The sequence below is a fragment of the Eptatretus burgeri genome, chromosome 14 (genome assembly GCF_056783735.1).
Source record: "Eptatretus burgeri isolate ZD-2024b chromosome 14, Ebu_testis_v1, whole genome shotgun sequence".
NCBI lineage: Eukaryota > Metazoa > Chordata > Myxini > Myxiniformes > Myxinidae > Eptatretus > Eptatretus burgeri.
Genome location: NC_140974.1, coordinates 51,068,226 through 51,093,584, shown reverse-complemented (window position 1 = coordinate 51,093,584; position 25,359 = coordinate 51,068,226). Strand labels below are relative to the sequence as shown.

The following is a 25,359-nucleotide window of genomic DNA, read 5'->3' as shown; positions in this document are numbered from 1 at the left end:
ACCAACTCCATCCACCATCCAGGATGCTCCTTCAACCAGCTGCCAAGAGACAGTTCCCGCTGGTGAAGAAAGTGACAGCACAGTGTCAAGTGAAGAGGGGGACGATTCTGCCACTCCGCAAGTGTGACTTGTCCACCGCAATCATCTCCATTCCTCCAGCCTCGGGGTAAGTCGCCACTACTCGAGGAGTGTGTTTTGTTTATTTGTGTTAATGTCCAAAAAATTCCGAGCCAAAAACACATCCCCCCTTTAACACATTGGTTTCTATGGGAAAATATGTTTTGTTTAACACAGTTTCGCTTATCATAAGGTTTTCCAGGAACGCAACCCTTGCGAAAAGCGAGGACTTACTGTATATAATAAGAAGAAGATCTATGATATCTTTTGGTGATCAATTGTGTGGGTGCAAATGGTACTTGATTGCATATGAATTACCTTGTCAAGCTTTTGTTGCACATTCATGGAGCATATGTTGTCTTTCATGCAGCATTTGTCTTTAAACCTGCAAAACACTTTGTGTCAGATGGTATTCGATATGAGAAAAAGTACCCATTCTCAGTGATGGGTAAAAGTTCAAGTCAATCTATCAATTTAAATTATTTCATGGACTTCTAAAAAAGTCAATTGTGTTGCACTCTTGGTTTCACTAACAACCAAAAGCTTAGAGCTACTTATACTGCCCACCGTAAAATGGTGGTGCATCATCGGGCGGCGCAAGTTGGACTTGTCTAAAAAGAGGGCAAAATATAGCTATTTAAAGTGTATGTTTGTCGCTGAAGATCTGTATTAAATGTACTTTAATCTCGATGTTCATCTTAATTTTAAAGATTACTGGAAGAGACAATAAAGTGACTGACTATATTGCATCAAGAAAAGTAAAATTGAAATGCAAAATAACCAATCAGCAGCTTTTCAAATGCAGTGAGTGAAGCGTCGACATAGACAAATGCACGGACAAACATCACGGTTCGCAATATATATATATATATATATATATATATATATATATATATATATATATATATATATATATATATATATATATATATATATATATATACACACGTTGCCTGAGACCGGGTCTGCTCTCGCTTTTTTGTTCAAATTAGCAGAGTTGATATAGTTGTTTACTTTTGGTTGGAAGCGCCTTTTTCTTCTACAAAAAACAATCAAACAAACAAACGATAAAAAAAAAAATATATATATATATGTGTGTGTGTGTGTGTGTGTGTGTGTGTGTGTGTGTGTGTGTGTGTGTGTGTGTGTGTGTGTGTGTGTGTGTGTGTGTGTGTGTGTGTATATAAATTGGAAACTATAGACCTGTTAGTTTGACTTCAGTTGTGGGGAAGGTGTTGGAGACATTAATTAAGGACCAGATAAGGAAGCATTTAAATAAATACAAAGGTAGTTCCTGTCTTACAAATCTTTTATAGTTCTACGAAGCAGTGTCTGATTGGGTGGATGATGGAAAGGCAGTGGACATAGTATATATAGATTTTAAGAAGGCATTTGATGAGGTACCATGCCGGAGGTTGTTAGCCAAAGTGAGGGCTTGTGGAGTGGCTGGTCAGGTAGCGAATTGGATTGCAAACTGGCTTAATGACAGATAGCAAAAAGTGGCTGTGAGTGGGAGCATGCCTTGCTGGGAGGATGTAAGTCGTGGGGTATCTCAGGGATCAGTACTCGGACCATAACTATTCATTATTTACATTAATGATTTGGATAATGGGGTAAAGAGTAATCTTTCCAAATTTGCAGATGACACAAAGCTTGGAGGTGAGGTGGATAGCAGAGGGGGTGGTGATCAGATTCAGGAAAGTATTGATACTTGATACTTGCATAAATTGAGCAAAAGACTGGCAGATGGAATTTAACCTGAGCAAGTGTAATGTGTTGGGAGTGGGAAATAACAATGAAAATAGAGATTACAGGATGCAAGGGGTAATTTTAGAGCTTGCACACAGGAGAAGGATCTGGGGGTGGTCATAGATACTGGAGGTAAGCAGGCAGCACAGTGCCAGGCAGCTATCAGTAAAGCAAATAAGGTTTTAGGTTGCATTCGGAGGGGGATCAATTATAAATCAAAAGAGGTGGTGTTCACATTGCACAATAATTTAGTGAGGGCCACATCTAGAATATTGTGTGCAGTTTTGGTCACCACAATTCAGGAAGGACATAGATGCCACAGAGAGGGTTCAGCGCAGGGCTACAAGATTGATTCCGGGCCTAGGTAGACTCAGCTATGAGAAGTAGCTCAAGGAGACAGGGTTTTATACACTAGAAAAGAGGCGGTTACAAGGAGATGTGATGGAGACGTTTAAGATAATGAAGGGTATCGATAAAATAAGGACAGATGAATTATTCAACAGAGCAGACAGTGATAGGACCAGGAGCCATAGCTTGAGAGTAAAGAAAAGGAGAGTTAAGATGGTAATAAGGCAGGGAACTTTCACTCGGAGAGTAATTAATGCATGGAATGGTCTCCCTGGAAAGGTAGCGGCGGCAGAAAAAGTAGAAAAGGCCTTAGTTATTTTATAACTTGGTTTACGCAGTTCTTCAGCTCAAATGTAGGGTCGGTCGGTCGAAATATAAATATAAATGTAATTTCAATTTTTAGAAATTATATATTTTTATGATTTTTTTTTCGGATGTTCTGTGGAAAAGACAAGGGTAGGTGGGGGGAGGGGTATAATTCCCGGACCAGGAGGATCTAAGAAAACATTGAAGATGGAAAACCATTCAAATGCAGGATGCCCATGTTCACTGTATCATCTGATGTGAAAAACAATAAAGAAGGATTAAAACTTGTTTTTACAATATAGTCTGGCATGTTTTTCTTATAGAAACCTGTTGGATCATCAAACAAATGGAAACAATGCTGAGAAAATTACTGTCCAAGTCGTAGATGTGTGCGTGCACACCAGTGCATAGTGCTGGATACGATTAAAAAAAGGTGTCTACTCGGAGTCAACATGCTCAAAACGGTCAATCAGAGCCATAACCAGCTTAGTTTTCAGCGGGCATCTGATCGTACCGTCTCCCCATCCCCATGAGCACATCAAAGGCTGATTTCTGGTCCGTTGAAGGCTGAATATCAGCATCTCGCAGGGAAACTTTGACGTACTTGGCACCGAAATCTTTCAATACGAACAGCGGTGTACAACTTTCGATGGAAACAAAATCGGCACGATCGAGAGTAGCGTGCGAATCATCCCTGCTGCTGCACTGAATTGATGCAATCGTTCGGCCAGAATATTCGTCGTCAAGATGTTGCGTGATTAAATCACGAATACAGTCACTCGAATTTATACCGCTGACATACTTCTTAACAATCACTTTCGCCCCAGAAACCACAGTCAATCTGAACCACGCTGGCCACTGCTCAGACGCCATGACCGAAGACTACTGCGCAGTTTGGTTGAAGGGGACTCGGCATTTTTGTGCGCGCGTGCGAAATTATATTTTAAAAATAAATGCCGACGTTTACATTTCGGGTTTTGAAACTTTTGCATCTTCGGCGGAAAATGTATAAATATAAAAGGCTAAAAATGTGTTTTATATTTATATTTCATTTCTGCAAATATACCATCAGTGGATCTGTAAACCAAGTAATAAAATAACTAAGGCCGAAGTTTAAATTATAATTCGATAGGTACATGGAAGTTATGGAGATAGAGGGGTATAGGGATGTTGGCAGGATTTTTGGGTCGTTTGAGCATTGATTGGTGATGTGTACATGTGTACGGAGTGCTGTTGGTGGGGGTCTCGTCAAGGGGGGTTGTGTGGTTGATATGTGTTTTTAACCAAGCCCATGCTCCCTCCCCTGATGGAGAGGGGAAAAATATATTCAAAAACTACAAAAATGAAAAGTAAATTGATAAATAAATAACTAAATAAAAAAATTCAAAATATATACATTTGCATTTTCTTTGGGTCTTGTGTTGATAAATTAGTATGGTGTTCACACAGGCATGATGGGTTGAGTGGCCTCCAGCTGTGTTAGATTTCCTTATGTGTGTGTGTGTGTGTGTGTGTGTGTGTGTGTGTGTGTGCGTGTGTGTGTGTGCGTGTGTGTGTGTGTGTGTGTGTGTGTGTGTGTGTGTGTGTGTGTGTGTGTGTGTCTGTGTGTGTGTGTGTGTGTGTGTGTGTATATATATATATATATATATGATTGGTGGGGAGTCACTGGTTGGTGTATAAGTGTAATAAAGAACCGTCGATGTTTTGTTGGTGGTTTAGGCCGTGCCAAGGCAGGGCGGGATGTTGTATTGCATTAATGTGGTCTACCTCTTGATCATGAACTCATGGGCCTGCACCATAATCTTATCTCCTTCCTCCTTTTTATGATCACAACACCTCTCCCCCCGCCCTACCCCCCGCACCCTCCCCTCTGAAACTATGTCTCCATCCCCACCAAACTGCTTCGGCCTCCTTTGGACAGCTCAGCGTTGGTGGGACTGGCTCATCCATGTGAGAGAATTAGGCTGTATGAATTGTTGTGCTGATGAATCTGGCCTCCTCATGGATATATTGTTGCGAATCTGGAGGCCATGGGCACTCAACATACAGGTCCTATAGCTCAGTTATATCGACAAGTAAATGTGGATAGATAGCTCCCTTTTCCCTTGTTTAATGGGTAAATAAATGCTCATGCGCTGAGTTACTTTTGATAGTTAGGATTTCCTTTTATTTGTAACACCATCAGCAACGACAGCAACAATGACAGCAACGGATTACTACAACTCTGCAGAGAACAACAACAACCCTCTGCTCCCGGATTCTCCCTGCGCTCGGTGGGGGAGGGGTCGAGCCGCGGCTGAGCGCATGAAAAGGGAGCTAGTCTGGAGCCTGGAGAGAAGCTGGTCTTGGTCGTCATCGTCTTTGTCCTCCTCCTCACGATCGAGAGCTCGAGCGACGCCAGTCCCTGACAAGGACCGCAAGGATTGGGTGCCGTGCCTCTCTCGGCGGACGGGCGAGCTTGAGAGACACCATCCCCCTGCAAGAACCGCAAGGGTCGCTCGCCGGTGCCTGGATTCGGCTCGCCTCCCGGTGGCGATCGGACCGAGTCAGCTTGAAGACCACACGAGGTGGACAGGTCCAAGACAGACCCTGGTCTTCAGCCCGACTGTCCTCCGGGCTGGAGGTCTGAATAAAGACCATTCGATCTGATTCTTTGGGTGTGTGTGTGCGTGTGTGTGTCCGTGGGCCCGTCTGCTAAGTAGTGAATTGTATAAGTGCTTTTTGCCTGTATATACCTCCATTTATTAATATTCGGTTTAACTCTGCCCTTATGTGTTCCCCTCACCCCCACCCCCCCATTGTGAATAAACATCCCCATTTGTTCAATGTTTCGACTCGTTCGTGTCTATTCCTTAATTGACTTAGCGTGCTGTGTGTTGGGAAATTAGCCAGGCCGTTGCCGTTGTAACGGGATATTTGGGACCGATGGATCTCGGCGATCAAACCGCTCGGATCGCACACGGTTCAAGTTCGCTATGCGTCTCATTCCGTAAGGGTGCCGTCGGTGAATTTCCCCAGTAGGTTTGACCACGTGGGTATTTAGGTAAATTGAAATTGGCAATCGACCCTACCCCACGTGGTCTGTCTATTGGCGAACTTCGGTCCAATAAGGGACCCGTACTTTTCCGGAGTTTTCCGAAAAGGTACGATCTAAATTCCGGGCGATCGGTCGAGCCGACTCTACTGCTCCATCTGGTGGTCGTGCCCGTTGCCAACGCCCGGCCCCGCAACAATATGAGGGAAGCCCTTTTTCATGATCCTTTCCCCTGCTTGAAGTTGCTTTATTACCTCCATCACCGAAGATGGACAAAGTTTTTTTTTCAGCCCTGTCTGTTTGTTTGTTTGCATATTTGTGAGCACGATATCTCAAAAATTTATGGACGGATTCGGATGAAACTTGGCGGACAGGTTGGGAGTGCGACAAGGAAGAATTGATTCGATTTTGGTGAAGATCCGAATCTCGATCCGACTACGAGAATATTTCAAGTGATTCTTCACCATTGAGAGATGGGGCTCAAAAACGAAAAATATGGAGATTTTCGTATTTGCCAATTTTGCTTTTAGTTATTGGATTCGCTATATATGCTAGATATCCCTTATTGTCAGGTTTTGTGTGTGTGTGTGTGTGTGTGTGTGTGTGTGTGTGTGTGTGTGTGTGTGTGTGTGTGTGTGTGTGTGTGTGTGTGTGTGTGTGTGTGTGTGTGTGTGTGTGTGTGTGTGCGCGCGCGAACGCGAGGCTCCACAGTACAAACCAGCAAACCGATAATTTATTTATTTACCGAAAACGATTCCCCACCCACACACCACCTCCAATTATTTATTTATTTACCGAAAACGATTCCACGACTCGCACACCACGATCCACACACCACCTTTAATTATTTATTTATTTCCCGAAAACTATTCCACGATCCACACACCACCTCCAATTATTTATTTATTTACCATTTCAGATTCTCCTCCTTACACACCACCTCCAATTATTTATTTATTTACCGTAAACGATTCCCCACCCACACCCCACCTCCAATTATTTATTTATTTACCGTAAACGATTCCCCACCCACACACCACCTCCAATTATTTATTTATTTACCGAAAACGATTCCACGACCCACACACCGCCTCCAATTATTTATTTATTTACCGTAAACGATTCCACGACCCACACACTACCTCCAATTATTTATTTATTTACTGTAAACGATTCCACGATCCACACACCACCTTCAATTACTTATTTATTTACCGAAAGCGATTCCACGACCCACACACAACCTCCAATTACTTATTATTTAAAGTGGGAGTGGCGTAGGAAAGTGGGCTTGTCTTATGAAAAATATTGTGTGGCTCAGGAGGTGTGGTCAAACAAGAGCATTGAGAGAAGTTTATTGGGTTTTGTGTGTGTGTGTGTGTGTGTGTGTCTGCAACGCGAGGCTCCACAGCACAAACCAGCAAACCGATTATTTTTCAAATGGTAGTCCTTCAAAAATAGGGTGTCTATTTAACGTCATTTTTTATGAGTGCCCGTTGGCAAAATACGCAATAGGAAAAATGTTGCCAGGCAGAGGAACAATTGTATGTGAAACAATACATCTTGGCAATGAATCTTCGTCGGTGGATCAGTCAGAATGAAAAGCATTGTATCCACGCTTCGATCCGAGCGAATCCCTCGTCGCCTACCAGCTTGTTATTATTATTATTATTACTGTAATTAAAATCACTGCTTTTGAATATTTTGTGTGGACACCTTTCCCACCGTTAAGACATAGTAAATGGCTGAAAACAAAAAAATGTTAAATGAAATAATTTTCCTTGAGAATTAACTCTTTTAGAATTTTTTTTTTTAAAAGAGCAACATGATCATTGTATAAATTGAGTACAAAGAAACTTCCAGATCGATTAAGCACAAGGTTGTATAAACATTTATACACCTCCCAATCTTGTGCTCACAAGCAGTTCAGTGAAAAAAAAAATTTGGACCTTTACAAAAATACTTACCTTTCCTGACGCAGAAATCGATGGCGTAGGTGCAGCAAGATCGACGCCAAGACGATTACCAACAGCAAGAGGATAGCACCACCATACAGGCTATACATCGCCCAAAGTGGTAACACTGCATTATCCAATGAAGAGCTTCCATTATCCAATGAAGAGCTTCCATTATCCAATGAAGAGCTTCCATTATCCAATGATGAGCTTCCATTATCTGTGTTATTATGAACAAGAGTAGGTGCAAAAGATTTGGGAATCTGCAGTTTGTTAACACCACTCAACATCAGAGGTAGATCCTTATCATTTTAAATGTGATATAAACTTTTTTTTTTTTTTTTGGCCAGGATGATTGAACTGTAATTAAATCCAGTCTTGCCAAATGACATCAGCAGCAAAACACGTTTCGTGACAAAAAAAAACAATTTAGAGCAATCCTTTAAGTTCTAATATAATGTTTTAGGACTAGCTATTACCGTACAAAAAATAAGTATAATTGTGAGGAAAAGACATGAAAGAACGAGGTGTGTGTGTGTGTGTGTGTGTGTGTGTGTGTGTGTGTGTGTGTGTGTGTGTGTGTGTGTGTGTGTGTGTGTGTGTGTGTGTGTGTGTGTGTGTGTTGATTTTTACACAAGTGTTTATAACCTCGATTTGCACTCCTCTTCTCATGTGTGCTTCATCCTCTTTATTTTTCTTTCCCCCTCCCCCCCCAAAAAAGAAAATAGGACCACTGGACCTGGAGGTTATCTGGGCCCTGTCTTAATGTTGGAACCCAAATTTGGTAGCATTCTGGTCTCGAGAAGAAGATTTTTGAAGAAATTTACTAACCCGGCCATTTTGACTGACAAAGTCAAGTGACTGGACTGAGCTTTACAATTCCTGTTTCCAGTCAGGAGTGGAACGTTGCTGCCAAATTTTAGCTGGATCGGCCCATCGGTTTGGCCGGAGAAGTCGAAATAAGAGACAGATGGACAGACATACGGACGGTGTGTGAGGACAAAACCTTATCTGGAATTTCAATTCCAGATAAGCTAGAAATGGACAAAGTTTGGTGAAGAGTGGAATTTGACATAACTGAGACACCATAGTCTCAAATAGGAAATATATTATAGTGTGTGTTTGTGTGTGTGTGTGTGTGTGTGTGTGTGTGTGTGTGTGTGTGTGTGTGTGTGTGTGTGTGTGTGTGTGTGTGTGTGTGTGTGTGTGTGTGTGTGTGTATATACTGTATATACACACACAACATCTCGTGATTGCCATGCTGTGACATCATTAATGGGCCTACAATGACTTCTGGGTGGTGCTGGCTTTGTCAGCTCTGCCACCGAAGGTAAAGGAGGTTGTTTTCACCCCTTTCTGTCTGTCTTTCTGTCTGTTTGTCTGTTTGTGTGCAGGATATCTCAAAAAGTTGTGGACAGGTTCAGTGTGTGACAAGGATGAACTGATTATATTTTGATGAACGGAACCAGACTTTCGGTTCTGGGTTTGGAGCGTTGGCAGGTCTCCTTCAGGGCTCTCTGCTGTCAATCTCAAAGTTAAGTTTCCGGTCGTTATCTGTCACGTTTTAACTGTTTATTTTCTCACCTACATTTTACTGTATGTTCATAGTTTGGTTTTGTTTCAAAAATCGTGCTATTTTGTGAGTTTTCGTCGACCTTGTCTTACCGAGTGCTTGAGGCCTACCCATCGTTCCCCTCGGTGTACGATTGTGTTTATTTGTATTTTCTCCCCATTACCTTCAATTTCCATCTTCCCCACTTTCCTAACATACCCCATCCCTCCCAACTAAACACGATTTCTTGTCTTCAATCAAAAAAAAAAAAACTACCTTTCTCCTTGCACCCTCACAAGTCTCGATTCTTCTTCTTCTTCTCCTCTTCTTCTTCTTCTTCTTCTGCATCCTCCTCTTCTTATTCCTCCTGCTGGCACACCATCTTTATTCTCCTGAGCTGACCTTCTCTCGCCATTACCTTCACGATTTCTTCCGATCTACAACCTTCCATATCCGAATCTTACCTGTTCTTCAAAAATACATCAAAAAATAATAATCTTCCTTGTATCCTTTCGATCTCTACACCTCCTGTAACCACGTGTCTCTCTCTTCTCTTCCTGGTACTTTTCATCGACCCAGCAGCTTCACACTGCGTTTACCGTCCAAATTCACCACACACTTCCACGATTTTACTTCAACCTTCCCTTTTCCAAATGTTACGCAATCTTTATTTAAAAGAAATAATTTCACTTTTGACGATACACCTCTCAGAGCCAAGTGCCTCTCCCATAACCACGTGATCTGTTTAGATCCCCTGCGTTTATCGATCCAATTTCACCATTCACCTCACGATTTTTTCAACAACACTTCCATGACCTAATGTGATGAAAACTCTCTCAAACAATAATATTAATAATAAAAACGATCTCTTATAATGCTTCGTCTGCCTATTTCATACATGTAGTACTTTTTACTGTATCATAATGCACTACTCTTCTACTATTTAAGAGTGATTTTTTATAAGATAGGCCCAAAATGGTAACATTTGAACATTGATGTCTTCAGATATTTTTCAATTTTTTATCCGAGGTTGTGTGTGGTCTAAAACTCAGAAAGCCAATTTTTTGATGTGATTGACCCATTCCCCGCTGTTTGGGCCACACCAAAAGTTTGGAGATTTTGACACCTTTAAAATTTTTTTTCCATTTTCAAAGTGAATTATTTAGAATAACCTTCAGTTGCTCAAGGAAATTCCTTTACAAACTTATTTTATGGTTTGGGTACTAAAATATTTTGGGCAAAAATCTTTGGGATCTGGATGGTTATGGATAGTGATGCCACCGAAATTCCTTTCGGCAAACGTTCACTTCAGACTTTCTCTGGCCATATTTTTAATAACCATCAAGGTCCCATGGATTTTATTAGTGCATAAGATAGTACAAGTAGTGTACTATCCAAGGAAAGTAAAACATTCATGGGACCTTGGTGGTTATGGCAGTAAAGGGGGTCTCAAGACCACTTCGGGCTATACGAAGCCCTTTTTCGAGCCACACCCACTCCCATAACTATCCTGATATTTTGAAACTAATATTATCAAAGGAAAGTTCCATATCTATACTTACAAAACCAATAGTAAAATCCATGGGACCTTTTAAAAACAGAGAATAAAACAGGTCCAAAGTTGCCTTGTTTGACAGATAATGTACATATCGATGTACATATAATGTACAGGTATATGCACATGACATGTACATGGTCTGCCTCTGTCACCAATTTCCATCACTTGCTACAGAAGTCCACGATATTCCATTTCTTTCTGAAATCATCAGCATAATGACTCACACAGCTTTACACCTCTTCCCAATCATACCATTGTTTCATTGGTTTTGCAGTCGGTTTGATCACACTGTACGAGAGTATATAAAATAATAAATGACCGTTTTTACAGCCATTTTTCTCTGCTGTGCAGGGGTTTGGCTTTTTCTTGAGGCAATGTTTTATGGCCGGATGCCCTTCCTGACGCCAACCCTGGTCGCCTCTTACGACACACAGGGATATGGTACACCTATTCTAACTGGGGCATACACCGGGACCAGTACACTGGCACTCATTTCGCCGACCTCGGAAGGATGACAGGCTGAGTCAACCCCCTGGTGTTAATTCAGCAGCCAACGGGGCTTGAACTCAGGACCCTGGGATCCCAAGCCACCATCCTAACCACTAAACCAACACCAGGCTTACACTGTACGAGAGTCAACAGAAATAAATGGCAAAAAGACTTGGATTTTGCAATGCCTACTGTGAGATGAGATGAAAGTTTCTATGCTGTTCTTGGTTTGATCTTCATTCACCTCACTGTATTCTGTCGACCCAGTGTTGTTATATGAGGTGGGATTGTGGAGTGAGCTTGTCAATTTTCGTTGTGACTTTTGCACATAAATTTGCCTGCAATTAAAAATAAGCACCACACAAATCGTAGTTCCGATACTTACAATTAATGAACAAGGTCACTTCACAAATGATAATGTTTTGGGAGGTAACAATGGACCCTTTGTATGTCCCCTCATCTGCTTGTTGCACTGCAGATAATAGCATGGACCCATCTCCTCTCTGAAGATTCCCATAAAAGCGTCCACGCAGCTTGCGGACATGAGCTTGCGATTCATTGCCTGTGTAGTAGAGAATCTGAGGGAAAAGAAAAAGATTGGCAATCGAGTGTCAGGCCACACAGATTTGAAAGTGCAGTCTTTCACACAATGTTTTCAAAGAGGTCAGAAAAGGCAGGATAAACAACTGGAATTTTTTGCTGAAAGACAAATGCTCAACCGGCTTTCATCTAGAATTGTGTAAGACATTTACCAGGTTTTCATAAGCGTGGTGGTTAGCTTAAAATGAAGTGTGATGGCTTAAGATCTTCGGGTCTTGAGTCTGAGCCCCTGTCGTTTCATAAAATAACACCAGGTGAGTTGACTCAGACTGTCATCATTCCGAGGTCAGCAAAATAAGTACCAGCTTACTGGAAACAGGGGGCATTACTTCACAGCTGACCTCCCAGCAATGATGCAATCAGCAACCACAGGCTGCATACGAAATAATAATAATAATTAATAATAACAACCAGCTTTTAATATCCTGTCGCAAGGATGGCAACTTCTGAGACAGGATGCAACCACAGCCGGTAGTCATTGTAGCACGTTTAAGGCTCAACTCCACCTCCACCACGTGGCTGGAGAAGGCTCGGTTAGCAGGATCGAACCACATCTCAAATGAGAAATGCACCTCTGGCATGAAACAACCACCAGGGATCTGAGATGGAGACTTAATTGCTTTGGTACCAGGTCTCTTCAGAGAATCCTTGGCTATCGCTGGTCGGATTTTGTGTCCAACGAGCAGTTGCTGAGAGAGACTCAAAGATTTGTTACCATCATAGTCCATGAGCGTCAGCTCCGGCTGGATGGACATGTGGCTCATTTTGCTGATGCTGATCCTGCTCACCAGATTCTCTCAGTGAGGGAGCCTCATGAGTAGAGGAGGCCAATGGGCCAACCACATGCCTCGTGGCTGCAGCTGGTTGATCGGAATCTCAAGGAGATAGGGATGGGCCAGGCATCTGCCTGGGGAATGGCCAGATGGAGGCCCGGAGTACTGGCTGAAAGTGGATGCAACGACGAGCTGTTCTGGCACATGCTCCCATACCTGACCTGACCTGGGTAGTTCCATATTCTTTCCATTTCCTAATGATGGAGCTCACTGTGTTCTTGGGAATCCTCAACAATCTAATTTCCTTTCCAGAACTAGCTCAGAGAGAAAAAAGTTGTTTAAGTTCATTTTATACAAGAAAGAGGTTGCGGTCAGACAGAGAATTTACCAGGTATTGTTTGATGAAACAGTTTGATAAATTGCACACTCTGAGTAGCCCTTCAGATAAATTGGCTCATCATTAATCCAACATAATCAAAATAAAGACCAATTACTGCACCGTAGTCCCAAGAAGAAAGCCAGACATAACAAGACACACACACACACACACGCACACGCACACACAAACACAGATATATTATGTACTGCTAAGTACTTGCAAAAGCTATTTTATTTGAACTTATAACCTTAAGTTTTCAGCAATCGACTGATTTCCCAACTGCTCGGATCATCAGCTGGGCACCGTTTTTCATCGAGGTTTCAATCCTTTCAGCCCAGAACCTCTCAAAACGGCAGATCCACAACCCAGGTCATAGGCCCACATCAGTAGATTACTCATCAATGGACCTACAACCTCAAAGTTGCTTCCAGACAGTCATTCAACACAGCAATGTGATATCCTTATACAAACTTATTTAATTATTACTTTTATTTAAAGTAATACTACATTTGAATAACCTTAATCATACACCACTTTATATGATAATATATGAAGTGATAAACTCTACCTTGTAGATATCTCCATTACACAGCACCTCCATCGAACCATAGACTCAAACTGTCATTCAAATATTGAAACTGTCATCAAAAACCGATTTTAACATGCTGCACTGTTTATCTGAGCAATCACCAAGAAATTATATTAATGCTTATTACAGCGCATGCACTGTTTACAGCACGTGTGCTGTATAGAATTGCACTGAGTTTGAAATGTCCCCGGTGTCCCCCCCCCCCCCACGTGCCTCAAGTGGGCCAATGACGGCCGTCCGGTAGATGGCAATGCGTAACCTCGACGGAAATGGTGACAATTGACAGAAATACTCGAGTATTTCAATGGAATTTGTGAAACTAATGTGTTATATATGTGAAAACCATTGAATTTATTGCTTGACGGAAAAAAACCAACAAATGCTCCCCTCTCATGTACAAATGAACGAAAGACGTCATTTCCGCCCACCATGGCTTTTCACGCCGAACGCCGAACGCTGAAAGCTAAGTTCTTCTTATGCCATCATTCTCTTTAATATTAGTCATAAGCAAGTGTTTCGTCATGCATTAGTAGTTGAAATTTACTTACAATTATGGCAGATATTGGTGGCAAAGTGATGTGGTTCTTTCAATAACATTAGTGTACTCATTTGCTTCACCAGCCTGGTGTTGGTGCAGTGGTTAGGGCAGCGGCTTGGGATCCAAAAGGTCCTGAGTTCAAGCCCCGTTGGGCCACTGAATTAATACACCAGGGGGTTGACTCAGCCTGTCATCCTTCCGAGGTCGGCGAAATGAGTACCAGTATACTGGGCCGGTGTATACCCCGGTTAAAATAGGTGTACCATATCCCTGTGTCGTAAGAGGCGACCAGGGTTGCGTCAGGAAGGGCATCCAGCGTAAAACATGTGCCAAATCACTATGCGGATCATACGGATGATCCGCTGTGGCGACCCCTAACGGGAGCAGCCGAAAGAAGAAGAAGACTCATTTGCTTCACCACACGTGCTGTATTGAAGGATTTCACTTGTTTATAATGTATTTCATAAATAATATTTTTAAAATTGTATTTTCATCTAAATACCTCCATTATTTAATACCATCCATAAATAAATAAATAAGTTTAACAATGATATTAATTAAATAATTTACCTCACTAAAATAATTCATTCATTATTATAATATCAAAACTTGTTCACATGGAAACCAAACAAACTTAAATAAAAGGTGACGAAGTCTGAGGACATTCTCACAAGATCTGAATAAACAATCAGCTGAATATCCTTTGTTTAACATGATGGAAAAAAACCTTCTCAGCACATTCCACAAAATCATCCTTTACTGAACAAATTCTTTAAAATCTAAGTAGCTGAGATGAAAAGACATCGTAATCCATTTTAATTGGTGCAATGCTACCTGGAAAGGAGTACAAGATTACAGGGAAACAAATCATCAACTTTATGATATACACTTGTACTAAAACCATTCTGTCCAACTCTAACCAACACATCTAGATATGCAGCAACCGTACAATCATTACCACTCCTGTTTGCAAGCAGGTTATCTGGATAAATGTTGTGAAGCTGTGTATCAAAAAAATTATAGTTTACAACACACAAATATCACGTATATGATGACATGTATGAGATAATATTTTAGCTAACCTTAATTTTTTTTTCTCCTTCATCAGTTTCTGTATGAATGAAAATTCACAGAAAGTAACAAAAGTATCCGCTAGTAGGGGGCTGCAATATGGAAATACCCTTAACCTGTTGAAACATTATCCCACACAAAACACAAAAGTATTAAATAAAATAAAATTAACAGCATCCTGAAACTTCTGCTTCTCAAAACAATGAAAACTTGAGTCTTTCTTTTTAGAAAAGAATGCTCCATCAAACCTGACACATAAAAACTTATTAAAATCATTAAAAACCTTGTCAATTACTTTGAAGAGTGAATCCCTTACGAGGACTAAATCCAAATTTGTATATAAAGTTGAAAAATCAAAAACGTCAACTGACTTGATATTGAGGCATCTAATCCGATCTAAGAACTCTAAACAAGAATTAGTGCTCCAAAAAGTGTTAACGCCAGAATTCTTCTCAATTGCTAAACTATTTCCTGAACTGTTCCCTAACAACTTGTAAGCCCGAGTTAACTATAACCGATACCTGTTTGGTGGAACACTGCCTGGCACCCGCAACAAACCTATACTTGTATGGGTTCTTATGAAGCCTAGGAATCCAGAAAAGTCGAGGAATACAAAGATTTACCTCTTTACATTTAATACCGAAATTATTAACTGAAACTTCCTGATGCTCAGAGATAAGATCTTGGAGCGACTTATTAGTCAACTGACATTTAGCCATTGTTTATTCACTTTTAACCATTAATTATTGGAGCACCTGAATTTAAATGGCAGGGAATAAAATCATTCACACTTTCTGCTTACAATGCTGTTATTTTTCTTGAGCTTCCACTTGACCTCTGTCAAATGTAACCCTCGTAAGAAACAGGGCAGTATAGCATCTTCTCCTTCTCTGACATGAACAATCTCTGAACCTGCAATTGACAAGGTCGCCACCCATTACTCATGCACAACAGAGATATCATGAAACATTTGCATCATAAAAATGGATTTATTGAACCGTGAGCTATGTATGCATGTATGTACAGCATTGGAAATAATTATAGAAACAGACACAGGAAATGCACAAATACTGAGAAATTGGAACTGAGAGATGTACTGTATATACAGTAATAATACATATAAAAAAATGAATGTGTATCCAGTGCAGCAGTATTTGGTGGGTGAACCCTTTGCTCTTTATGAAACATGACAGCTTGTTTACCTGCTCTCCGACAGTTTGTCATTGTACGACCATGGAATGTTTCAAGTATTCTGGATCACATTCAGAATTTCATCCAAGCTGTTTGATTACCATATTTGACTTACCATTTTCTGTATAAACCCATAGAGCCTCAATGATACTCATATCAGGACTTTAAGCAGGCGAAGGAATCTTTGTGAGTATTGCATCAGATATTTTTTTATTTGACCAAATTGGCTGTATCCATTCATTGGGACCATGCTCTGTGCAGAGCGTTGGTGCTGCCTAAGCAGTCTCCTTGGATATTGGACACAATACTGAATGCGTCGCCACTCCAACACAGGATACCAGCAAGCTGGCACTCATTCTGCCGACCTTGGAAGGATGACAGGCAGAGTCAACCCTGCCTGGTATTAATTCAACAGCCGAGTGGGATTTGAATTCAGGATCCTAGGATCCCATGCCCACCACATTGGCTGTATGCTCTTGGAGTCATTGTCATGTTGGAAGGTGAATCCTCCACCCCCCCACCTCCACACCAAATGGGACATGTTGCTGATTGAATGGCATGATGGATCAGAACCTGCCTCTACCTGTCGGCAATCAGTGTAGCTTTGATTTTATGTAAATCTCCAAATCCTTCCCAAGGATGCAGCCCCACAGTTGCACGATCCACCCCCATGCTTCACTGGAGCCGTTGCACACCGAGTGTTATACTACTCCCCAGTCAGCCTTCAAACAAACTGCTGTTGATTGTTGCCAAACAATTCAAATTTGGACAAAATTGTCCCGACTCGCCCGCGAGGGACTTGTAGCACCAGTTAGCAGCATGTGGTATCATTAGCAGTGGCTTGTATGTCGTGTGCCTGTAGGGTGCATCGAGTGCGTGCTAAAGCAGAGTTACGGGCATTCTACGCACACCCTCTCCCTCGGCAATAAAGCGGAGTTGTGTTACCCTCCGGCTCGTGTCTGCCTGTTCGCACCTCGGCCACAACACTACAGTTTGGCGACGAGGATGTTTCGGATCGACGCGTGCAGAGTGCCTGTTTTCCTCGGCATTGACTTTGAGTCGTTGCAGAGACAATTGGATTGTCAGGCACACAGAGCGCCGGGAGAATCAGTGCAGCTCGCACGGTACGAGTTCGATCACCTGGCGAGGAGCCCAGGGAAGCGCATCGCGAGTTTCGCGGAGCGGGTGAGACATCTCGCCGTCGTCTGCAAATTCACGTCGAGTGAACGGCAGGCCAGGCTCGAAGATCGTTTTATTTCTGCGTCGACCATCACACAGACTCTGACAGATGTCCGAGCCCTCACTGGCCAGAGCATGACAGGTGATCCGGAGGTCCGCGCGATGTACCAGGCGCCCACGACCACACGCACAGTCTTCGGTGCGGGCCGTGGCTAGGCGTTGCAACGCGGCCAGTCGGACGGCGATGTGAACAGTCAGGGACATCTACGGCGTGTGTGCCAAGTGTCATTGGCCACCATAACTGTCATGGATGGCGATGTACGAGGCGACCCCAGCGACGCGGGGCGAGACCTACACCCGGTACGATGTTTTGTGCATGACGTACGCTTTTACGTCCCGGGTCGAGGCCTGCAGCCTGTGCGAGGTTTTGTGGATGGAACGCCGATCGTGTTTCAAGTTGATACCGGAGCGGCGGTGTCGATCATAAACGAGCGCACCGCTCGTGCACTCCCAGGTCTACGCCTTTTTAGGTCTACCCTCGCGTTGCACACGTATACCAGTGAAGCGCCATCAGTGGTTGGCAGGGCACACGTCTTGGTCGCCCATCAAGGTCAGCGGGTCGAGCTCTCGCTGTTCGTGGTGTGAGGGGAGGGCCCCGCCCTTTTTGGTCGGAGCTGTTTGGCCCGCATTCAACGAGATGGGACGGCGCCAGCCAGTTGCCTTGGACGTCCCGTGCCGAGCCGATTTGAGAGTCGGTGGGAGGAGGTTCCTCTTTCGGAGTTCGTACCTCCAGGTGCGCCTGTGTCTCCTTCGGGGCCCGTACCTCCGTTTGAGCCCGGGTCTCCCTCAAGACCCGAGGGCGAGGTCCCGGTGGCAGGGGCCATGGCGATACAACATTGGTGTCCGTTCATTGCTTCCCGCAACTACGATATATGGTTCCGGAGCAACGGGGAGCATGCCAGCTGCAACGGGCTCTCACGCTTGCATTGCGCGGAGGGTCCACTTTTGTCTGGATCAACCAACCGGGTTGATGTGTTGGCACTGGGCCAGGTCCAGGATGGGCCGGTCACCACCAAGCAGGTCGCGGTGGAGTCAGCTCATGATACAGTGCATGCCCGTGTCGTTCAGGCGATTTCAACGGGGGATTGGAGCGAACCGGTCGCATCCGAGAAGTTCGCGATTCGCGACCATCGACGGTGTCCTCTTCGACGTTCAGATGAGGACCTGCACGCAAGTTGCCTCAACGTCGTGACAACCAAGAGGCTTGCGCGCAGCATGGTTCATTATTTGTTAATTGTTGTATGTTTGATTCTCACGGCACGAGTGATTAAGCATGGCGTTATAAAAGCAAATGCCGGCGGTCCGCGGATGAGCAAAATGTTTTTGATTGGGATCAATGCTTTCTTTGATGTTTAGAGCTAACGGACTATCATTGCGAATAAAGAGGTCTTCCCGATCCCGGTCTTCGATGACAGTCCGCAGTTTGTTGCAGCCTCATGTGTTGAAATTATACTGTGGAAACGTGCTGTACATAAAGAGAAGTTTGCATCTGCGCAAACGATGTTTCTGCTGCTTTATGACATTGCTGTGCATCCAGTTTACGCTGATCGTCCGATCGGACGTGCATTGAGATCTCGACTGGATTTGATGCGTGGTTTTGTCATGGGATTGCTGGTACTGCAGCCGGCTAATTGCCGGTTCGACTTGCGCGTGGAACAACGGCGCTGTTCAGCGTCACCCCTCCCGTTCATCTCGCGGGGGCCTGGTGTTATCTTCCCAAGGCCACTCCACCTGCTGCTCCCGCCGGCGCCCTCTTGTCTGGCGGACTCAGCGTGTTTACCTGTTTCTGTCCGTGGGGGACGAGCAAGCTTGTCGGCCAGGGGCGCAGGAGGTTCTTCTGAGCATGTCACCTCGACCTAGCCAGGAGGCTTGTAAGTGGGCCTTCTTGTGGCGCCTCTGCTGCATAGTTATACTCTGCTCCCAAACTTCCCTCTTTATATCTTTAACACGACCATTGTTTTTTGGGTCTGCTAACACCATTGACTTCGTCGTGCAACTCCGTACTCAAGCTCCCAGTCCATGGAATTTGGAATTCAACTCGCTCGCACCAACACAGTATATGATGTGTTGGGGATGGAAGAGTGAATTATGTGCCAGATTAAAACAACGGCATTATTGAAACAGGTTGTGCAGATGAAGGACGCTTTCTTTTGTGCCATCTCATCTGGGTTTGATTCTCAGCCCAACCATCACCCCAGGGTTAGATCAAGCGACGTGGTACTTGGAAGATTTTGCATGATTGGTGTCATTTTGTTCCTCTTTGTTTTTTTTTTTTGTGTCATGTTGTCATAGTGTTCTTTGCCAATTATGCTTGTCATTATAATTGTCATTTTGGAGCGGAAGGAGTGTGGTGTATGGGCGGAGCCCCGAGTCGCGGATGGTGGTGGTCACGTGGTTATGGTTTCATATGTCCCGACTCGCCCGCTCGGGACTTGTAGCACCAGTTAGCAGCATGTGGTATCATTAGCAGTGGCTTGTATGTTGTGTGCCTGTAGGGTGCATCGAGTGCGTGCTAAAGCGGAGTTACGGGCATCCTCCGCCCACCCTCTCGCTCGAGGCAATAAACCGGAGTTGTGTTACCCTCCGGCTCGTGTCTGCCTGTTCGCACCTCGGCCACGACACCACAGACTCGTCTGTAAAGACTCGTTACAGGTTTGGTCATCTCACTTCCATTTCTGCTGCCCGTTGCAGCCTTTTCATTTGGTTGCCTCTTCTTGCATGGTTTTTGGGTAGCTACACATCCAATGAAACAACTTTGCATTAAGATGTATATCATTGTGGTTAAAGAATTGTTAACACCTGTATTTTAAGCAAGGTATGTGCTGCCTTCCCATGGAAGTAGCTTAACAGCCAGCTAACCCCGAACCCTTAACTTTGTGATTCGAGAATCATGACGCCTAAACATTATGATTGAATACTCATTCATTGAATAATTATTACAAGCCCCCATTTATCAGGGTAAAAAGACTGTGGTTGGTTCGAGGTACACAGAAGGCCAATTACATCGTGTGAAAATTGCCACCAAGATTGATTGAGGACCTCTCTTCTGCTAGGCGAGGCTTCCGTCCTCCTGGACATGGCTAATGCGGATTCGCCGTGCCAAATACATTTAGATACAAGTCCACCATACATCGATTCCAAAACATGATCAGAGGGGGGTTCCCCAGGAAGCAGTCTTTTCCACTAGGTAACCCCATTCAATGGTGAATCCACAAGGAGCAATTTAACGCACAACTTGTAAATGCTTTCGCTACTCATAATCTGAAAAAAGCGTGGACCCTGTGATAATGAGGGGCACGTTGTTTGGGAGAAGTTATACAATTTATTTTGGTCCTACCATCTCATGGGGCACCACTTCCACACCCTGAGTCTAAGGTAGACCTAGTTGATGCCCTATTTGGATCACCTCTTTTAAAACTCCTCCAATTACTCTTTTGGACCAAGCTCTTGTTATATCTGCCAATTAATTTACAGATTTTCATCCACACCCTGATTAATGTCAGAGACATGACACCTTCAAAATGCCTGCCGCTCTGACATGTTGGCAAAAATCCCAACTTTCGGAATATCAGAAAAAAGAAGATTGAAAAAGGCTCGTGTGCAAACAAATTAAAAATAAACCAATGTCACCCGCAGGGTGACCCGTATCTTGCCAAAAGGTGACCAAGTGTGACTTCTTTAAGGTCACACTGAGGTGAACAGAGCTGCTATCCACCAGGAGCGACTCCTTGAGGAATATCTGCCGACGAGAGATTCCGATGAGAATCGTTCTTCAGAGTAACCATGAAAAATATGCGTTTGCCTCATAATGTCATCAAATGACGTCATAATGTCTCAAGCTTGACATATCTAGAAAGCACTCATCGAGGTGTTCAATTTCAGGTACTGCACGATATGGTTCCTAAAACTTGAAAATTTGACCTTGGGGTCAAATATGTTTGACCTCAGGCGCTAACCATGAAGGTCAAGGCTAATCCCCACCAAAAAATTAATCAGCTGAGCGCCAGACCATGAACTATATTCCCATGAAGTTTGAAGACGATCCGATCAAAATTACTCAAAAAATAATGGTTTCGTCGACTCCCCTGATTTGCGACAAAGTGACCTTGACCTTTGACCTTGACCTTCAAAATTTTGTGCACTGAAAGGGACCTCTATAGGCCTCTGATGTGCGAAGTTACAAAAATTTCCAATGATAACAGTGCTCTGCAAAATTTTTTATACGTGATTACAGTCAAACAAACAAACAAAAAAAAATATACAAGCTAACTAACATATCTTGCAAAAACTTCATTTTGGCAAGATAACAAAGTTACAGTATCTGCCTGGTGGCTCCCTGAGAAGTTCTGCCACGCATGCCCAAGGCTCTGGTAAAAAATGGGGGAGAGGTGATATATCCACCTTTTGAAGATGGATTCTAAGGACTTTCAAGACCATATCCGAGTACCAATGACCATATCTGAACTCATTGCAAGATGAAGCAGGCCAACTGCTTGGTGTTCTGGAGGTTGGCAGGTGTTCTGTATATAACAAATGTTGGAAGGAAAAGAGCTGGAAAGCCATTACACGACATTTCATCTCAATGACACTTTGACAACCTTCAGCCAAGGGGCAGCATATGACATTGGGTCGTAGCCAGTGATGGCCTTCCCCCAAAATAAATCTACCAGTCTCCAGTTAATTGCCCTCAGCAGTACCTCCGGCAGCTGCAAGTAGATAAATCTATGTCACAAAAAGGGTCGTAACTAAATTGTTTACTCTAAGCACAAGGCCTTTTCTATCGATTCAATATTTTTGCTACCTGTTCAACTATCCCCCATAATTTATTGGGCATACTGTGGGGATCCTAAAAATATGTACCGCCATATATTTAATTTCCTCATTTCCCCACTCGACTCTGCAGGAAGGAAGGGGTATAAGTGCCAATGGCAATGACTCGGCCTTAAATATAAGAACTGCATAGATAGAAAAGTGAAGAAAGAGAGAATCGTCTAAGAGTTTCTGAGGAAGTAAAAAAATCTGCTTTTTGAAAAGGGGAAGGTCATAAGTGTTTGGAAAGACAAACATTGCAGCCCACCCATGAGTTACCAATGGCCACACAATGATCATGCGATGTCGTGGCTTGTGGAGTATTTTGTGGTCTCGCTAATGGCGGAGGGACACAAGCAGCAAGTTCTCGGGAGCAGAAACCAAAGTAATATCTCCAAAAAAGAGAAAGAGAGCCAGCTTTGGGGCATAATTTGAGCGGGTCGAGTTTTGAGGTCAGATTGGGAGAGTTGATAAGTCGGATTACTTTGTATTCAATTCTGTCCAGTTAGTATGTGGAGTGAGAGCAGTACTCTATGTAAGGATGAATCAATTCTTTATATAGTTGGAGTAACTGTTCAGAGGAGAATAATCGTCAACATCTGAACAGGACTGCTAATTTGTTAAAGGCAGACTTTGTTATTTGTATAATGTGTGGATTACAGGATAAATTTGACATTAGGGTCATACCTAGCACGTTTATTATATCACATGGTGTAATTGTGGAGCTTTCAAAGGAGATTGGAGAGTTGAGAGGAGGAGAGACAGAGACAGACAGAGACAGAGAGACCAGAGGAAATCGAGTTTTAGAAGTATTAAACTTCACTTGATTACATTTGCTCCACTGGGAAATCTTGTCCAAATCCGAATTTTGGAGAAGTGGTTGTGATGAAAGGAGATGTAGCCTGAGTGAGGGAAGATGGAGCAGATGTGAAAAAACATGGAGGAATGTAATGTTGAGTCGTCAGCATACGGGTGTATTTGGTTAGCATACGGCCTAAAGTGTGGCCCTGACATGTGGCCGATGATGCACAAATGTGAAAACACCCCCATCATAATCTGCCATAAATGATATCAAACTGACCTCATGGTTTTAAATGAGTGTTACAACACGAAGCATAAAAGTAATACTAGAACTGCCACTTTATAACTGCTGGCAGTGATGACCGGGTACCCAGTCCGTCCGCCTTTGACACAACTGATACAACATGAGACTTAAATCATAGCCGCAAAGTTTCGCATTTATCGGATAAGCGGTGCCAGAGAAAACATTATTTAATGGTGATACAAACACAGGCCTGCTTCGAGACGGCGCGGAACAGACGAGTTACGAACCGGGCAGCACAAAGCGTTCAATTTCCTTATTACTGGCGAACAGATTCAAATAATTAAATAATTCTGGCTGCCAAACCGCATGACCGATCAGGTTGAAATTTTAAACTTTTGTTTTGCATGGCGCCTAAATTATAAATCTGAAGTTTCGCATATATAGAAGCAGCGGTTCCAGAGTAAACATTAATTAATATTTATCCTTTAATCCAAGATGGCGGCCAAACCATGTGACTTGTGATGTCATAATTTTCACCACATGTGCAAACACGATCGGAGACGATAAGTGCAAATTTTCGCATCGCTTGGTTAAGCAGTTCCAGAGAAAACATTATTTAATATTTTTCTTAAAACCAACATGGCTGCCAAACCCTGGGCCCGATCCCGTTGAAGTTTCAAACCCTCATTCCGCATGACTGTTCCACCATAAAGGTGATGTTTCACATTGATTGATGCAGTTGTTCCAGAGTAAACATTAATTAATATTTTTCCTTCAATCCACTATGGCTGCCAAACGTTGCGTCGTACCTCAAAAGGGGGTGAGAATCTTTTATTCGTCATGGAGAGGCGGTCATAGTGGTGGAGTTTCGCCTGGATCTGTTCAGTCGTTTCAGAGAAAAAGACGTTTTAAGATATTATTTTTCAATCCAAGATGGCTGACGAACCATGTGACCTATGACATCACAAGTTTATATTCTGCTTCCAACTGGGTATTGGAACACGTGTGTGAAGTTTCGTGTTAATCGGTAAAGGTGCGTTTTTCTATCCAAGATGGCCGCCAAACCATGTGACGTGTGACATCATAATTTTTACCACTCGTGCACACACGATGGTAGATGATAATTGCAAACTTTCGATTCGTTAGGTTAAGCGGTTCCAGAGAAAACATTATTTAATATTTTTCTTAAATCCAAGATGGCGGCCAAACCGTGTGACTTATCAATTCGAAATTAACAAACTTATATCGCCTACCTGTCCCGAATATACTTCTGAAATCTACCCTTCATCCGACCAGCGCTTCTGGAGAAGAAGATGTTTGAAGGTTTTAGGGTTTTTTCAAGATGGCCGCCAAACCATGTGACCGATCAAGAACAAATTAACAAACTTGAAAAAGGACCTCATGGGGAATATATGTGTGAAGTTTCGTCTTCATCTGTCTTGCCCTTCTGGAGAAGAAGATTTTTAAAATTTATTCATTTTCAATCCAAGATGGCTGCCGAACCTTGTGACCTATGATATCATAAATTTAAATTCTGCTTTCCATCGTCGACCCGAACAAGTGTGTGAAGTTTCGTGTAAATCGGATAAAGTCTATTTTTCTATCCAAGATGGCCGCCAAACCATTTAACTTCTGAGGTAAAATTTTTTTACCATGTATGCAGACTTGAGCGAGGAAGGCACTTGCAAATTTTCGCTTTGATAGCTTATGAAATACCAGAGAAAACATTATTTAATATTTTTCTTAAATCCAACATGGCGGCCAAACCATGTGACCTATCACTTTGAAATTAACAAACTTGCATCGCATACATGTCACGAATATAGTTCTGAAATCTCGCCTTCATTGGACCAGCGCTTCTGGAGAAGAAGATGTTTGAAGGTTTTTTCAAGATGGCCGCCAAACCATGTGACGTATCAACAACAAATTAACAAACTTGAAAGAGGACCTCAGGGGGAATGTGCCTGTAAAGTTTCGCCTCAATCTGCACAGCCGTTCTGGAGAAGAAGATTTTTTA

The 25,359-nt window shown here is 43.0% G+C and overlaps 2 protein-coding genes across 5 annotated transcripts in view; one reads left to right on the top strand and one right to left on the bottom strand.

Annotated features, from left to right (window-relative positions):
* LOC147013173 (uncharacterized) overlaps positions 1–25,359 on the top strand; it is a 92,950-nt gene that overhangs the window by 41,968 nt on the left and 25,623 nt on the right. Inside the window, exon 1 of one of the 3 annotated variants that reach the window (XR_015051218.1) lies at positions 19,834–20,140. The exons of the other annotated variants lie outside the window; for them this stretch is intronic. The gene's annotated coding sequence lies outside the window, so the exon portion shown is untranslated. Of the gene's footprint in view, positions 1–19,833; positions 20,141–25,359 lie in introns of those variants that run through there. 3 annotated transcript variants of the gene reach the window in all.
* Positions 1–25,359, bottom strand: part of LOC147013174 (uncharacterized) — a 53,469-nt gene that overhangs the window by 18,315 nt on the left and 9,795 nt on the right. The window contains exons 2-6 of one of the 2 annotated variants that reach the window (XM_085854824.1): positions 15,861–15,970; positions 11,495–11,686; positions 11,301–11,385; positions 7,522–7,729; positions 436–502 (exon numbers count right to left, since the gene is read on the bottom strand). In XM_085854824.1, the coding sequence (XP_085710950.1) occupies positions 436–502; positions 7,522–7,729; positions 11,301–11,385; positions 11,495–11,686; positions 15,861–15,970 (662 nt within the window). Of the gene's footprint in view, positions 1–435; positions 503–7,521; positions 7,730–11,300; positions 11,386–11,493; positions 11,687–15,860; positions 15,971–25,359 lie in introns of both variants that reach the window. The other variant, XM_085854825.1, reaches the window with a different exon arrangement.